Source organism: Festucalex cinctus, chromosome 17, assembly GCF_051991245.1.
Source record: "Festucalex cinctus isolate MCC-2025b chromosome 17, RoL_Fcin_1.0, whole genome shotgun sequence".
NCBI lineage: Eukaryota > Metazoa > Chordata > Actinopteri > Syngnathiformes > Syngnathidae > Festucalex > Festucalex cinctus.
This window is the reverse complement of record NC_135427.1, coordinates 15,173,882-15,192,055: the sequence shown is the minus strand read 5'-3', so window position 1 is coordinate 15,192,055 and position 18,174 is coordinate 15,173,882. Positions and strand designations below refer to the sequence as shown.

At 40.8% G+C, this 18,174-nt stretch overlaps 2 protein-coding genes and 1 long non-coding RNA gene across 10 annotated transcripts in view; 2 read left to right on the top strand and 1 right to left on the bottom strand.

Moving 5' to 3' along the window:
• ctbp2l (C-terminal binding protein 2, like) overlaps nt 1-18,174 on the bottom strand; it is a 64,124-nt gene that overhangs the window by 20,050 nt on the left and 25,900 nt on the right. The window contains exon 1 of one of the 8 annotated variants that reach the window (XM_077502522.1): nt 11,681-13,540. The exons of 3 other annotated variants lie outside the window; for them this stretch is intronic. In XM_077502522.1, coding sequence (XP_077358648.1) covers nt 11,681-13,490 — 1,810 coding nt within the window. In that variant the 5' untranslated portion in view covers nt 13,491-13,540. Of the gene's footprint in view, nt 1-9,595; nt 9,724-11,680; nt 13,541-18,174 lie in introns of those variants that run through there. 4 more of the 8 variants (XM_077502525.1, XM_077502524.1, XM_077502523.1 and 1 more) reach the window with 4 other exon arrangements.
• Nucleotides 1,768-10,603, top strand: LOC144004886 (uncharacterized). Its single transcript, XR_013279455.1, has 3 exons — nt 1,768-2,632; nt 4,130-4,187; nt 9,292-10,603. It is a non-coding gene; the product is annotated as an uncharacterized LOC144004886 (long non-coding RNA).
• Nucleotides 16,611-18,174, top strand: part of LOC144004884 (uncharacterized) — a 64,235-nt gene continuing 62,671 nt past the window's right edge. The window contains exon 1 of the transcript XR_013279453.1: nt 16,611-16,754. The gene's annotated coding sequence lies outside the window, so the exon portion shown is untranslated. The remainder of the gene's footprint in view (nt 16,755-18,174) is intronic.

Here is an 18,174-nt window from a genome sequence, read left to right as displayed (position 1 = left end):
TTTTCTTATGAAGTTTTCTCAGAAAAATTGATCCTGATTTGCAAAAAAAGAGACTTTTCTCAGAATTTATTCTCATAAGATTACGATCAATGGTCACGAGATTAAAATATTAGAAAGAAAATAAAGAAATAATATAAATACATTTTTACAGTGTTGAGATTTTCCCTTAATATGACTTGGAAAAAAATCTATATATTTTTGACTACATTTATATGCTTTTTCTTTCTTTCTTTTAATACTTCATTCTCATCCGATTGCATTCCTAAAAAAATATATTGTATTACGATTTTTCTCCTCCAAGAAGTTTTTTTATTTTTTATTTTTTTTAAAGAATAAGGCAATGTTTTTACTTAAAAAAAATCTGGCTTTAGATTAGGCTTTTTTTCTTGAAAAAAAAATATGAATGAGGGTCCTAAAAACCTGAAGAGCTCAGACATTCCCTCAGTAGATTTCTTTCTCCTGAATTATTATTATTATTTTTTTAATCCAACACTTTTATTAGCATGTAGTTGTCGTGGACAACAATGTAGTTCAGTGCCCCTCGCCCCAACCACCACCCTCAACAAATGACTGGTGCTTGTGGCTAATGGTGGCCAGATGGGGAAATTCTGACATGTCGCCCAAGCATACTTTTACTGTAAATGAGCGTCCATCCGCCCTTTCTTGGAAACAAATCCACCCGCATGCTTTGCAGACACCAACAAGCCTGTACGACGTGATGCCGATGACACATTTGTTGTCATTCTGAGCCAAATGAACTTTCACAAGGCTCGACCTTTCGGCCCATCGAGGCACTGACGATCCAACAAATTGCCCGATCTCGTTTATAGTGCCCCGTGTGAGGCAAGCCCCCGATCTTGAACCTTTCCTAATTATACTGTCAGCGCCCTTTTCCTGCAAGTGCCCAAAGTTGGCAGGCGAGGTGGGCGTGGCCCCGCTTAAATCCGCTTAAGGCACTTAAAGGGATTTGAAGAAGGCGAGTGCAAGAGGACGAGCAGCTCTTGGGTGGACCACGCCGAGTCCTGACCTGGTTTCTCATTTATTCGCTGCTATTTACACAGGAGGCCAGGGGGTCTTATCCTGTGTGAGGCGCCTGCCGATGCCCACCGCCATCTCAGAGGTCCAGATAGCAAGCCTGAGTCAACAAGGCCACTTTGCTTTCTGTTTTTTTCATCAAACCAACCAATATTTGATGAAGGAAGAAAAAAAAAAAAAAAGAGTGCATAAAAGCGGAATTTAAACAACTACTACTTAATGAACGAAAAACTTATTTTCTCAATAAAACAATTTATTTATTATAATTATAATAATATAATAATATATAATATATATAATAATTAATATATATAATAATAATTATTATAATTTATTAACATTTTATGTTTTAAAATACTTTTACATTAGTGATTAAGATAAAATGAAGAAAATATATATATAAATCATTATTTAGAGATATTTCACTACTGATGTAGTCAAACCAGACTATATTGTAAAAAAATTGTCACTCCATTAGAATTATTATTTTTTTTTCACTTCATTCTCATGAGATAAAAATAGACTTGTTTGAGATTTTTTATTTTATTTTTTAAAACCGTTCCTGTCACGGTTAAATACTACTGTTGCTCAACGGGGGGTTGTAGATAGTGTACAAATATGGAGTTAGAATCCTACCAAAACCTGTAAACACAAAAAACCTGATCTACGTACACAAAGAAGCATATCTTCAATTTGGTTTGAACTGCTCGGCAGAATATCACTGCCAAAAGTCACGTGACTTTTTTTTCTGTAGCTGTAAAATTTGTTTAGCAGTTGAAAGTTTTTTGTTTTTTGTTTTTTTAATTGAAGATATGCTTCTTTGTGTACGTAGATCACGTTTTTTGTGTTTACAGGGTTTTGGCATGATTCTAACTCCATATACAAAACACTAAAATTTTACTATTTGATCATAAGGTTTCTTGAAAAATTCCGACTATTGTATTACTTTATTAAAAAATGAAAGATTCCAACTTTTTCTCATTTTTTTTCTTGCAAAATATAGTCATGACATTTTTGACACAACTCTTAATGAAAAAATTTCTAAATAAAAGCCTCCCCCTTATTGGACACCTCCTCCCACGTGCAAATCGCATCATGGGAATTGAAATGAGCGCAGTGTAATGGGCAGGGGTTACGAAATGGCCAACGCACCTCCCCTGTGTTTCCTCGGGATCAGCTGAAAATGTGCCTTTCGAAATCTCCCAATCTCATAATAAACTAAAACAATATTTTCTCCCCAACAGTCGCCTAAGTTGCGGAAACAGGAGACATGGGGGACACACCCGCGTCCACGTCGCACTGTCGGCTGCAGGTGGCCTCCAGATGTGGACCCTGGGGAAGGGGGGCGGGGGGGTTCACTTTGGCAACATTATAACCCCCCCCCTTCTTTTGTCCCTCCTTTGCAGTGACAGGAGCCATCTGGCCTGGCAGAGACTTCCAAACCCTCCCGACGTGTGGCCCACTGATTGCACCAGCAAATAAAATGCTGGTGCACAAAATGCGTCCCGTCACCCCTGACACCCTCCCCGTGCTGTCATACGGCTATTAAGATGGCGAGGGAAACTGCGGCCCAGCTGTGCTCTGAATCCAATCTCCGGTAAGGTGTCCATCTTGGCAGATGATATTTATCACTTCGTCCCACCAAAAAAATAAAATAAAAAATGATACAGCTGGATTTCGGTCACATGTATGCCTCGAGACACCTGACACCCGCGTGCGTGGTAGCGACATCATCTTGCATGTTGACATTAAGTGCAATCGTCGCAAAATAACATTGCGGATAATCATAAAATTGAAGAAAGTAATGGCGTTCCCTAGTGCAATTTTTGTAGGGTTACTAATTCACGCAAAAGAAATAGTAATACTGCATGGAGAAACACCAAATTAAAAAAACAAAAAAACAAAAACAAAAAAACATTTAAAAACAAATCAAAATGATCAAAAAATAAGATTTTCTTTAAATTCTATTTTTCTTAAAACCAAACAATTTTATTGTAATTGAAGTATTTTTTTCTCACGAGTCAAACTTTTTTCTTTAAAAACTTTTTTCTTAAAAAAGTACAACTTTTTCTCACCCCAAAATATTTTTTGTGAAAGCACACTATAAGATTTCGAAGAAAATGTAACTTTATTCTTGCAAAATTACTAAAAAAAAAAAAAAAAAAAGTACATATAAGAACTGATTTGTTCACTTTTGATGTGACTTTATACTCAAAAAAATAAAGGGAAAACAAAGGAAAAAAAGAAAAACATGCTTGAATAATGCATGAACAATTCTCAGAAAATCTGACTTCATTCTCCTGAGAATAACACTTAGCAATACACTTAACGGACATTTTTATTTTGTATATCCTTCAAAAATACAAACCTATTTTCATAAGAATATAACTTTCTTGAAAAAAATGGCTGTTTTTTAAATAAAAATAGGACTTTATTCTCATGAAATTGTAAATTTATTCTGTAATGAATTTGTAAATGTAATTCTCAAAAATAAAATTAATAAATAATAATTTAAAAACAATAAAAAAATAAATAAACTTTTCCCCAAGACGGACTTTTTTTCCCCCTCAAATAGCATAATATTCTCATAAGCTATTTTTTTCTCTTTAAAAAAAATACCACAAAAAATAGTACTATATTCTCATAAAACTAAGAATTTGTTCTCTAAAAATTCTGATTTTATTTTCATAAAATTACAAACATAATTGTGTTGTGTAATTGAATGCATTATCTTCAGCATAGTCTTAAAAAAAAAAGTAAAGAGTAACTGCACACGGGAGCTTTATTTTGTTGTTGTGGTGCTGGCTCGTAATCGTCAGGTTGCTCCCATCATATGATACCGTTTCACAAGGGACCTGCTCTGAGAGGCCCCCGCTGTGTTTGTTGGAGATGTGAGGCATTGATTTACAACACGGGCTGCAGATCAAACCGCAACATAGAACAGGGGGGGCAAAATAAGGGGGAGGGGCCAAGACAAGGACCACCGCAACCAGGATGTACTGTATACTGTGTGTCAAAGCCAACCAGCTAGTGGTTCGTTGTTCTACCAAAAAAAAGATGACAGTAATGCTTTTTTTTTTCTTTTCATCTCCAGCTTATTCATCTTCCTCTCCATTTCCCCCACACCCAGACTCGCTGGCCAGGAGACCAAGGTAAATATGTGCACCAGGTAAAGTGATCGGTAAATCTTTGAAACAGCCTGGCGGTGAGATACGCCGCTCTTTACCCCCACACCCCCCATTATTTCACACAGAGTGAAAGGAGAAGGGGGTTGTGAATAAAACACACAAGGTTGGCCAACACTTCAGAGAGGATATTCAATATCCATGAGCTTTTTCATTTCACACTGATGAATAATTCAGGGTGACCTGCCCACAACTGAGAGAAAAAAAAAGGAAGAAAGCGAGAGGGGGGTGGGGGAGAGATGAAAAAAAGGATGGAGGAGGTGTGCAGAGGTAGTTGTCTGTTTTTGCAGCTGTTGCCGTTTGACAAGCACGGCGCTAATGTGAAATGGCGGCAGGTAATTGGGGAGGGAGATCCTATTGAGGCGCTGCAACGTCATGTTAAGGATTCTGTCATGTGCTGCAAATTCTAAGAGATTAATTTCTAAACATGTTCTGCCTGTTTGATGATAATTAATGGACATGTGGAAAGACTCAGATCGACGCAGTACTGTTTGTTGTAAAACTGTTTCTCCGTTTTAGTTTTCCAGATTTTTTTTTTAGCCCTATCCATCCATCCAGAAAAACAGAAAAAATATCACAGAAAAAAATTCAATATAATGAAAAGGGAAAAAAAACATTATTGTCACCTGGGCTGCCTTCCGATACTTTTTGTCTAACATTTTCTCACTTTTTTTGAACAATTTGTGACCCAGTGCAGAGGTCAGTTGCCACCAAACACGCGAAACTATCACAAGCAGGGCTCGAAAAGCTGTTCCTCATTTGCTGTACGGGCTTGGCCTGCTTCGCCAAAGTCATCATGCGAACATGATCAATGCTCCGGGGGAGGGATCCGCTGCGAGATGCTTGTTTTTTTATGTAATGTGACAATCTGTGGCGCAACCTGTTATCAAGACCATGTTTCTACGGCAATCAATAGAAAAAAAGGGGGGGGCAAGGTTGTGCATCATTTGTCAGCTGTTGAAATCTGGGGTTGTTGATCAGATGCCATTTAGCAGTTTACAGGAGGTTGAGGGGCAGTACGTATCTCTTAGATACGGACATAATTGTTGTGACACAAAAGCAGCAATTAAAGAAGCCTCCATACTGAGATTCTGACAAGTTTCCGAGATTGAGAACCCTGACATTGAGGGAACTGTCAATAAACTCCCTCTGATTTCAAGACTACAAATGCTGTATATCAGAAATATCCACCAGGACAAGTCTAATCTGACACGGTAGCATTTAGGGGTGTGAATTGCCTAGTACCTGACGATTCGATTCGTATCACGATTCACAGGTCACGATTCGATTCGATACCGATTAATCCCGATACGAATTTATAAGTCGATTGTTGCGATTTTTTTTCATTCAAATTTAGAAAATACTAATCGGTAAGCTTGTAGAGTGTAAGATTTATATGAAAATGTATTATTTATTTATCTGAAATTTCAGTCTTATCGAGGTTGTAATCTGTTTCATGTTTGAACAGCATTAAAATAAAATATTAAGGCTTAATGTTCCGTTCATATAACATTCTTCCATGCTCAAGGTGTGAATCCTAACCCGAAGTCAGACGTTTTGTTGAATATTTTTCCATTAAAAATGGAAGTTTAAAAATCGATTCACACACACACACACAAAAAAAAAAAAAAAAAAAAAGGCAATGATGATAAGACGTTGAATCGGTAAGACTACCGAATGAACAATTCTGAGCTCTTTTAAAAAAAATAAAATAAATAAAAATAAAAAAAAATCGATTTTTTTTTTTAATTGAATCGATTCGAGAATCGCGCGATGTAGTATCGCGATATATCGCCGAATCGATTTTTTTTTTTAAACACCCCTAGTAGCATTACAGTGCCACAGGGCATCCAGACTGACGGAAAATCAAATAAGAAGGACGAGTAGGAGTAGTAGAAGGATGGGATGGGAATCAGACGTTTTTTTTTTGTTGTTGTTTTTTTAATTGCCTCCTAGTAATTCTATTCCTAGGAATCGTCTTTATGCTTGCCTGCCTATATACTGATAAGAATGACCTACTGTATATGGAAATGATAAATCGATAAGAATTTATAAAGAATGGGATCAATAAACAGTTTAGATCAGTGGTGTCCAAACTTCGACCCGGGGGCCATTTGCGGCCCGCCGTCCATTTTTCAGTGGCCTGTGACATATGCTAAAAATGGCATTTGACTCCGTTCAAATAAAATAAAACTAAAATGTTTGGAGATAGTCAAAGTAAGAAGGGAGGGTATCGAAAAACAGGTGCAATTAAAGGTTATTTTAGTTAACTCAAACTAATGAAAAAACTCAAACTAAAATTCAAAAAACAATATTGTTACCAAAATAAAATAAAAACGAAAATGCTTTTTAAATAACAAAAACTAACAAACTACATTTTATGTTTCCAAAACTAACTAAAACTAACTATAATTATAGCAAACATGTCCTTCATTTTAGTCTTTGGTAATTAATTTAATGCATGAGCCTTTGCGGGTGATTTTAAATGTGATTTTTAGTAGATTTATTTTGATATAAACCGGAATAATGACGTTTGAAAGTATGTCACACAGAAGCGACGTCATCTAGCAGCAGCCAATAGAAAAGCACCTTCAGATGACGTTGCTCCCATGGTGTTTTTAAAATATTGCGCACAAGTAATACACACATAAAAATAAAAAAAACAACTAATACTCATACTGTAATACTGAAACTAACAAACTAAACTAAAACTAAGCATTTTTTAAAGAACTAAACTAATAAAAACTAACAGAACCACCCTGAAAACTAATAAAAACTAATCAAAATGAAAAATTCCAAAACTATAATAACCCTTCTGCCATATTACAAATATGTTTATGTACTGTAGCATTTTTCTACATATGCAAAACCACAAATAAATTATTTTTACAATTTTTAGGACTAAACACAATTTCTCTTCATAACATTATGTGGCGCTTGCGCCCTTCTGATTTCTGTATGTGGCCCTCAAATGAAAAAGTTTGGACACCCCTGGTATAGATAATCAGAATCATTAAATCATCCTCATCACGTTTGCATCTCTCTGCAAGGCTAACGCTTCCACATGTGTCAGCTTCAGTCTGCTTCCTGATTTGCTATTGTTGATTTTTACCGTCACAATCACAAGAGTCCGCGGCTGGGCCCACCTCGGTGTTGACCGCACACACAAAGATTTGCCAGCGTAAATATTGAACAGGTTTAACATTTACAATTGTCGGATTGTTTTCCGAGCAGATTGGGGAGACAAACGATCCCTTAACACAACCCACCGGTAATTGCTCAGGATAATCTTTCAGAGACGTGCTGACATTGATAGTAAGAGAGTTTTTTTTTTTTTTTTTTTATGGCTCGATTGTGGGTTTGTGTGCACCCTGCTTCACAAAAGCATTGAAGCTGAAAGTTAGCAGTCAACGTTTTGCCCAAGAGCAGCAGCGCAAGGCACATAGGAAAGAGGGGAAGTTGAAGGTCTCATCCTGATGTCCTGCCGTCAGCTTGGATGAAGACAAACACTTCCCTGCTGCGGGAAAAAAAAACGAACTGGGTATCGGTGTCTAGGGTATCAACATAAGTTAGCGTTTTCAAAAGGGTTGTTATGGAAAATTTGTGTGCTCCCCAAAAACTGTGAACTGTGATATCAACTTAGCTCGCCGGTATATGTGACTACTAAATGTGTCCAACCGTCTATTTTGGCAAGCCCAGCTGACTTTGGCTTAGAGCACAGGTCTCAAACTCCAGTCCTCGAGGGCCGCAGTCCTGCATGTTTAACCCCGGGTTTACACCGGTTGCGGTTGCGGTGCGGTTGCGGTGCGGTCCGGCGACGCAAGCAATTAGATTCCATTCATTCGAATGGTGCAGTTTACACCGCTTGCGGGTGCGTTGCGTGTCGACTGCGGAAGGCCTGCGGCGTGCCTATTTTCTATTTTTGCCGGACGCCGCAGCGGTAGGCCTCCGGCAAATGGCAAGCTAGCACAAAACACATCGAGCGGGACAGGAAGACCGACGCAGTTTCAAAATAAATTTCCGGTTACCTTTCAGAATAAAACACTCGCCAGCTCCTATTTCGCAAGTTTTTCAGCAAAACGTGACGTGGGCGTCGCCGGGCCATGTGCTCATTCACGGTTTAGACACCAGCGAACATGGACGAGGAGAGGTTTATATTGGAGGTGGAAAACCACAAAATAATATATGACACGGCGCATCCTTTTTATAAGGACTGTAATGTATTGTGAGTTTGATGTTCGCGATTGCTTGTTGTGCCCGTCTCGCTTGTCGTACTGAGCGGCAGCCGGACGCGGAAGACAGAAATAAAGAGTGGACCCGCACTTACCCGACTCTCGTTATTAATATACTTTTCAAGGACAACCAAAAAAAGGATGCTGCATGGAATCTCATAGCAGAAGAAGAAGAAAAGGTTAAATCAAAAGAAGTCCACCTCTCTTTCTGCTTCTCTGTTGAGCACAGACTTTCTGTATGTTTGTCGTTGTGAAATGCCACATGATCGCGCGTGCGCGGTCCGGCGAGACACGTTGGGAAGTGGGCGGCGACGGAGCTGCCGGACCGCAGCTGTGCGGAGCCGGTGTGGATTGACAAAAAAATTGACCCGTCCGGAGCACGCAGTCAAGACGCACCGCACCGCAACCGCATCCGGTGAAAACCCGGGGTTAGAGGTTTCTCTCCTCAAACACAGCTCTAAAACATGCAGGACTGCGGCCCTCGAGGACTAGAGTTTGAGACCTGTGGCTTAGAGGAAAGTGTCCACCTTGGACCGGTCGCCAGCCAGTCGCAGGCTATACATAAAGACAAACAAGCATTCAAACCAATGTTGAAGTTCGAGTCTTCAATGAGACTGAACACACATACTGGAATGTGGGAGGAAGCCCCACAGCCCGAATTCGAACCCTTAACCTCAAAACTCTGAGGCAGCCATGCTAACCATTCAGTCATCGTGCTGCCCTCCTAAACATACAAAGCTTACATATCTATTCTACCCCGCCAATGCTACTTTTATATTGGGTTACGTAACTGTCAAAAGCAACATTGACTGATTCCAGACATTTTTTTTTCCTAACAGGATCTGCCATTTTTTGACAAATGTCCAAGGAAGTTCTGAATAACACCTGGGCAGTGTGTCAAAAAGCCGTCAGTTGATATTTCCCTTATGGCGACACAGCACTAAAACTCCTGCTTATGAAGCCCCGCCTCCTGAACGCACGACGCACAGCCTGCTAATACTCCAGCTAAGAAAAGCCCGGGCTGAAGATCCTCAGCGGATTATCTCCGTTCGGAAACCACGTGACGGCACGCAATTCACCACCTCCCGTTAAGCCAATTACATGCCTAGCTGACGTCAGGTGACGTGGAAGCGACCTACCCACCTGCGCTGCTGCTCTGCGGTACGCCACTGACGGACAACTCCATGGCCAAGACGCGCACTCCCTACTTTGGCTGGGAGGAAGGTAACTGTCGCAACTAAGCTGGACTCCAGTGTTTAATGCCATTATTAACAGCGCTTAGCCAACCAAGACAAGCTCCCTGACGCAGAACCCTCCCACCACCCGATACTTTATATAGCTGTACAATCTCACCTTTTCTTAAAGGAAACATATTTTTGCTGTATTTTACTATTCAAAAAGTTGTCATGTGCCTGAGTAACATGTCTGTGGCATGAATGCAAGAAACAAGAGACATATTTTTCCAACAGTGCAAGCACGCTGCAGTTATGCTGACCTTTTTGGGATTGTCATGATAGTACGGTACGTCGGCCACGGTGTCAAAGTGATTTCTAGAACTTTGGCCAGCCTAGCTGATTATGTCATTGTTGAAGAAACATATTGTGGGTATGGTTATTATGCTAATTATCTCCATTGTTGGGACTCACAGAAGGGCACATTGTCTGAAACTAACACTAAAGATTTACTTGGTTGTTTAATATCACACGTTAAGCACTCCAAAGGCCAAACTATTTGTATACAAGCCATTAAAATGCAATCTTACAAATATACAATTTATGTCTTAAATTTTAACATTAAAGTATCTCATATGCCTCGTCAACTGTGTCATTGTATGTGAGAGAGATGCTAATGAGTAATGGGTCTCCAAAAATTAATCAGTCACATCGTCAAAGGAATAATTCACAACTCCTCAATAGGCATGTTTGAACATCAAGGGGGAAAAAAACAAGGGATGCAAGATGAGAGGCTCTTCACTAGTTGACAAGAATCCACGCGTGAAAAAATAAATCCCTCGAGAAGTAAACGGCGACAAAAAGTAATTATTTGCGCTCAATTTTCTCTGGCTCGGAGCAGGGGGAAAAAAGAAAATAGTAGTGTCCCTTTTTCACCCACTTTCCTTAAATGTGAAGATTATCTACCTTCTGATTGCCACCAGAGCCGAGGTTGCCTGGCAACACGCAATTAAGAAGTATGCTTTCTGATTGTCTGTGTGCAAGGCCCGGCCGTTATCAGATGAAGTTACCGAAGCAACAAATATCAGCGACATGCAAATTAGTTTGTTGAGCTACGAGGGTAGCATAACAAAAAAACAAAGTCAGAACAAAAAATAGTATAACCTTGGCAAGAAGCAATTCACTTCACCCAGGTTTATTCAATATCACACGAAAGAACGCCTTTTCATCAGTCATTCATTTATAACTTGTTCGGCAGCCCAAGGAAGCATTAGAGTGTTGGCGGTTGAAAAGGTTAAAGAACACTGACTTCAAATAAGACGTCCAACTCCCCGCCGTCACGGTTTAACATAGTTTACAAAAGGTCGTAGAACACCAACAAAGAACATCCGGTTCAGCCTTTACACAGGCGAAGCATGCAATTTGTTGTCATGGTCATCGCTGCATTCGTCATACGGAAAAAGATTAAATCAACTAAAAAAAATCTTTGGCATCTGTTTTCCTCAACAAAAGTAAATACAAGCAAATGAAATGTTTATTTAATAAGCTTTAAGAAGTAAGAGCAGGTAATTCAAGTTCCTGATTACTTTCAGAAGTATGTCCACTGAAATGAATAAATATTTACGATGCACCACAGACAACGTGTCTATAAAAACGGACTCCTATAATAGCCTATACAACAGTATCTTATTAGACTAATTGGATTACAGGCAGTTAAGCACCTGATTAGGAGAGAGTGTGGAGTAAAATAACAAGTACGGCCATATTTACCACCAGAAAAATAAGTTGTATGTCAGCTTTTGTTATACATCTAGTCTACAGAAAGCTAGACAACCAAAATATGCCTTAAATTAAGTTGATTGTCACCAAGACAAAAGTAAAGATTGCTCAGGAGTAGACACATTTCAGCTTGGTGAAACATGATACAAATGTTTTATTATACGTATTAACAGATGCCGGAGTCAGCGCATACTCATTCGCTATGAAGTTATTGACTTCTGTAAATCTGTCGATATAGGTAACAAAGAAATTAGTTAGATAAGAGAGATTACTATACTTGTGTCAGGTGTGGTGGTCATGGTTGAGACAATGACTGGTGGACCAGTGCGGCGTCCAACCAACTTGGTGTTGTTAAGGTTTTGCGCTTGGAGAGCAGTGGAGGAAGCGGCGGCAACAATGTTACTCTCAGGAGCGGCATTGATTCCTTTCCGGAGGAGTTGTGGGCTGTGAAGAGGGCTCGAGGCCGCTACCGGCGAAGCCGGGGGAAGGTTGGGGGCTCGTTTCATCAGCTCCATGGGGGAGTAAGAGCCTGAGAAGGTTTTGGGTGCAGCTCCAGGGGTACCTGGGGCAGGCGGAGGCTGTTGGCCAAGAGCAGACATAGCGAGGCCGGTGTGGGCGTTGTACATGGAAAAGGGTCTTCCTTGGGTTACAGTATTGCTATATCCTCCAGGGCTGGTTGGTAAAGCTCCAGCTGCCAGGGGGCGTGGTGCTGGATAAGTGGTGGTCTCCAGAAGGTGTTGGGATGGAGCACTGCTGGGCCTTCTCCCGAGAAACTCTCCCAATCTAGGGGACACTGTTTGGATAGTGGTGGGGGGTTGCTGCATCAGGCCGGGATCCATTGTCAAACCTTGGGGCTGCACGTAATAGTCGTTGCGGTGGCTGAAGCTGTTGGATCGAGTACGCGGTGCTGTTCCACCGGTCTTGTAACTCAACACAATGCGGGAAAGAACGCGGGCCTGGGCCAAGTTCGGGGCGACTGAGCGGACGTCGTGGTCCTCCATCATAGCCAGCATGGAGAAAGAATCAAAGCCATCTTGCAGCAGGAGAGTGATGGTACTCTCAGCCAGACCTTCAGCTCGCAAAAATGCCAAAAAAGCAGGATCCGCCATTTTCTTGGGGTCCGCAGCGCTAGGGTGGTGAGGAGGCAATCCGGAGGATATCCCTGCCGTGGCAGCCATCATGGCTGCGCTGGGATCATAGTTCGGGTCATAAGGAAGCCTTTGGGAGGCTACGGCTCCGTAAGCACGAGGGAGAGCGCCGTCCATTCCCTGCAAAGTCGGGTCCACCGCTGAATCGGTGGCAGCCGACTGACGGGGTTCCAGGGACAAGCCACTAAAATTGTTTAATGCTTGGTGAGCAGCGACAGACGACTGCTCAGCGGCGTAATTGGAAAGATGGGGCTGAGGTCCGTAGACAGCAGGTATAGGAGAGCTGCCAGCAATACGCTGACCATCCAAGATAATCTTAGATCCCAGAGTTTCCCTGTACAAACGGCTCAGCTCATGGACAGGAAGGGGAGGAGGTGGTGGAGGAGGAGGCGGCGGGGGTGGAGGCACGGGGATAGGTGTAGAACCAGGCGCCTGCACGGAAGGTGTGGCTCTCGCTTGCGCTTGATCCCAAAGAGGCCTCAACCCCCTTGCGCCGTGACTGTAATGCGAGGGAGATCTTGTGAGAAGGTGATGGTTATCCCTATAAAACCCCGACTCTTCGGGTGGCTGACCCGTCGGGGTGGCCTGAAAATAATCATGAGGCGGCGCAGTGCCCCGGCCCGACATAGCTTGCTTGAGGTAAAGGCTGTTCCCGAGATCCAGCTGAGAGGTCTTACTCATGAGCTGCTGCTGCCCTGGTTGGTGGACCGGATCACACGCCGATGACCCAAGGACTGCTACCCGTGTCTTCAGATCCAGGTGTTGTGGAAAGCAACTTCCACTTTCACCTCTTCTTAGTGCCAATGAATTCCTCAGGTCAGGAATGGTACCACAGTAATAGCAGCGACTTGCGGCCCTGTCTCTCTGGCCCTCAGACCAATATGTGCCCCCCTGGCCCAGAGAACCACCGAAACGCGACTGCTCACTTTGGTTAGGCATCAGGGAAAACAAAATGGACCACTATAGGACCGGAAAATAGACACAAGTGTTGTGTTTCAACTCTCAAATGACACCCACACCTATCAAAAAGGGAGGAGCTAAGAGGTGAAACACTACCTTCACCTGATCTGCAGCTGTAGGTCCCCCCCTTATCCTCATTCTTACGTCTATGCTATCACATGGCTCCCAACTAAATAATTAAGCCCTTGAAACATTAGAACTTCATACAACTTTGGAGCGAGGTGCTACTCCACTCGAGCAGGGTTAATACTTGTGCTTAGAATACTTTGAAGACAAAAGCAGTCCAAGAAATTGGGCTAAAACAACACAGCCGGACAACGCTAGCGGAATGAAAGGGGAGTCGAAAGGAGACACGCTAATCCAGAGGAGTTGATGCACGCCATAGGCTGAGGCAGGGAGATTACCAACAAACTAAAACCTGCTTAAATCCTTTTCCCACTATGACATCATGGGACAAGATTGCACACTGCAAAGATTTTTTTTTTTGGTCTGCCAGATCCGATGCCATCTTTAGCGGAACGATCATCGCAAGTGGTGTTACAAAGTGACATGTCAGTCAGTGGGCGCTACAGCCACAAAATAAAATCTCTGATTCTTTTAACAAAAAACACAATTCCAAAATGTACCCTCCCTTTTGCCTGAAGTCAGTTAGGATACGCTCCAGATCACCCATCAAGACAATATAGAAAATGTATCGAAAATATAGAAAGTGGATAGACACAAACTGGTCACTGCAGGGAACTTTGTATACGAGATATTCCGAGCAGAGTAGTGATGGTTTTCTACCAGAGATGCTGCCGTTGGTGATAAACTTGTGTTTACTTGCCAAGAGCGAGTGCAACGCAAACAGGAGGAAAAAAAGAGTGACAGGAGAAGAAAGGCTAGCACTGATAAAACGTGCTCGGGGAAAACAGCTGATAAGGTGGAGAGCGGACAAGCTTTGACTTTCTCACCTTCAAAACAGACAGCGTGGGGATTGGGTTGGACAGCACTGGACTGTGACCACTCCATCATCAGACTTGTTTCTATTTTCTACGTCCTTTCTCTGCAATAAAACGGAGGAACCTCAAGGGCCATTGTCTGGATGCACCAGAGGCCAAAAAACGACAGAGATAAGCTCAAATTTATTGAGTGACAGGGGCCACTATTTGCTTTACAACGCCTGCCAGGTTCTTTTCAGGTTGCCGCTAACACACAACGTGCATGTTTTCCAGTAACGACTAATGTAACCACGTTACTTTTCCCAGCCACGTATTCAGACTACAGTTACTCATCAACTCAAATAAGGTTACTAAGTTGATAAGAAGGTGGCACCAGAATTTAAGGTGGGAAAAGCCTTTCACCATTAAAGGCAATCACAATTAATCGCCTGCAGGACACAAGTGAGTTAACTTTTTATTGTGTTGAGTAACTTGTGAGACACATTCTCCAAATATGCAAAAGAACCTCCATTTTCTGCCCAACAACAGGTAATTTCCTACTATTGTTCCGTTTCATGTCACCATCACATCACCAGGAACCTGGTGTTGTCCACAAATATTGGGATTTCCGATTGGAAATGAGGTCTAATATATTTTAGTAACAGATAACATGCCCCTCAATACAGGATAATCGCTCAGGATAATCTTAAGGAGACGTCCGATTATCGGGTCTTTGATGACTTTGAAGTTCAGGAACATGCTCAAATTTGAGTGGATGCGATGTGCTAAGTCGTAACGAAGTTGCATTATCCTAAAACTTGTTTCTGGCAATCTTTTTCAGCTACTCAGAGGTATAAAAACCCCGTAATAAAGTCTGCCTTGTATCTCTCCTAGCCATCACTCACAATAACTTCGTCTAATAAGCCGCTTTCCACAGTCGTGTGTCATTCACATTCCCTCGTTCCCTGACAAAGCAATAACTGTACGATCCTGTGCACGCGGCAGGCCGAGGGCCGCTCAAACCACAACCCGGATATCATGTCAAGTGATTCATTTCCCACAGTTCATTGGCAAGAAGCAGCCGGTTGCCAAATTTATCTTGTACGCCTCTCGTGAGGACTGTTCCATAATTAAGTGAGCATGCTATATTACACTCGTGCAACGGGGACCAGTGTGAATAATACAAGGAAAAGGAAGAGTCCAACTATGATATTTGGTGCCAATACTACAAAAAGAGAGCTCTAGGTACAATGCGCTGAACAGACGTCCAGCCACAGTCATGCCTTTGGAGCAATCTGGCCATCTTTCTAGGCCACGGGACGCTAACGGCGGGAATTGGCGGGCAGAGATAGCGGCGGAATGATTTAGGTGGCCGTCGCTCTACAACTGCTGAGCTATTAAACTTTCATGGCGACTTCATGAATTAAAGCATGACAGCGGGGAACTTGAAATTTTTATTCAATTATCGTGACTGTGCAGTACGTTGTAGTGCTAATGAGCCTCTGGGCCCTTTTGTGCTTCAAGTGTGTTTCAAGTATGGACAACAGTATTCTTTTGTTACTGGAAAAAAAAGAGAAGTGTGTCTTTTCCCTGTTTCATGTTGTACAATTACTTTCAATAAAATATATTTGCAAAAAAAAAAAAAAAAAAAGTATGGACAAGTGTTTTTCCAATAGATTTGTATTTGCCTTGTAATATCTTTTTCTTCTAATTATTATTTTAATTTGTTTTCCAAATATTTCGTATTTTTATTCTAATACAAAAATAAAAAATATATAAATTTCTGTTTAATATAAATATAAAAATGTCTCGTGCTTTTTCCGCCAATATCGTATTTTATTTGGTAAATATTTTAGTGTTCTTATTTATTTTTGTATTTTCGTTAATATTCTTGTATTTTTTCTGAATATTTGTGCATTTTTTCATATATATTCCTTCTAAGATAAATCATTTTGTCTATTATTCTTCATGTAATATTTTTGTGATGTCAAACCAGTTGTCTCAAAAATTATTTTTAATTTTATAGAGAATGATGGATATTCAAATAAGTAAATTAACATTGTAATATTAGAAATGTTACATGAATAAAAGTAGAAATTCAAATTAGACAAAGAATGTAGAATGCTGTAAGATCATACAGGTGTTGACGACCTGTTGCGCCCGGAGCAGTTCTGGCGAGGCACCGTTGGTGTCACGTTAAAATCAGTCCTGCAGTTAGCATCGCACTAGCTAGCAGTGCCGTGCCGCACTCTGTCGTATCACTGACAGCTGTGGAGTGAACAGAGTGCAGGACAAGCTTCCACAAAAGTTGAAGAGGCAGCCGGTAAGAGCAACATATATGAAATGACAACTCCCGCGGAGATCGCGGTTTGTTTCGCGATGCCAATTGTTCGTGTGCGATTGAATGTTTGAATATATAAGTGCCTGTTGAGCTGACATGATGAGAGTCACGGTGTTTAGGAGGGCGAGTGTTGCCATAAGGCTGTTGATTGATGGCTTAATTGTTTAATTGCTTGAATTGATGCGTTCTGTTTCGAACCTGCCTTCAGTACATTGTGGTGAAAAGTTTGTGGTGATTCTGAATTAGGGAGTTGAATGAGGGCTTATTGGTAGCGTTGGTTGAAGAGTGTATACTTGCAGGATAAAATGGGGAAAATAAAACATTTTCAATTGAATGAGTTTAAAATATGAGCTAGGTTAAAAAAATAATGTAAGTGAATTTTAAAAAGTGAACTTGAATGGGTTGTATTAATATAAAATGGTTTGAATTGAATATGGAATATAGATTAATTTTGATAAGTCCAAATGGTTTAATTGTGCTTGTTTGTAATACTCCAGTATATATTGTGTTTTCTTGTTTGAAAGGTTATTCACCGAATGGTCAATGCCTTGAATTTAAAAAAATAAATAAAATGAAAACTGTCATTGAGTGAATCCTAGTTGGAGTCTTCAAGTGGATGCTTGTATCTCGTTCAAGTTGGAGAAACTGCGCTTAATTCAAATAACGTGACTATTTTTTGTATTCTTTTTCTATTTTTATTTACATTTTGTGTACTAACCTTTGTGTTGTTTTTAACACTTTTAGTAGAAACATTTAAACTTGATTGTTGCAGGTTCAAACTGCCACATCATAAAACCTATACAAAAAAATATTGCACATTATACATGAACACTACACCCAAAATAATCTTTTCTACTAATTGTTTTTTCAATTTTGTCCTATTTCTGCATTTTTCTATAATATTTCTCATTGATTTGTTTTTGTCCACTATTTTATTTTTATTATTTTTTTACTGTTTTCTAGTAATACTATTTTCATCTAATCTGAAAGTTTTACACTTTTAACTAATATTGTTTTATAGTTGCAAATTTTATTTAATGTAACAATCATTAGAAAAATAAACTGAAATGTAATTGCACAAGTGTGCACACCCTCTTATAATGAGGAAGCAGCTGTGTTCAGAATTAACCAATCATACGCCGCACACACATTCCACCATTTAAGTGTCTCTGATTAACCGCAAAAGGAGGATGTGTACGTTTTTCATTCAATGTAGGTGACTACATCGATAATATTATTTGTTTTCCGCCTTCGTTTTCCTGTTATCAAGCCCGTGGCCCATACTGTAGCACAGATGGGGCAGACAGAAGGGGAGCGGCGACGGCCCACTTGCTTTCTGGTGAGACGAGGGGGTGTGTAACTGAGCCACACATGAGAGGGCGGGGCTACGAGAGAGAGGGAC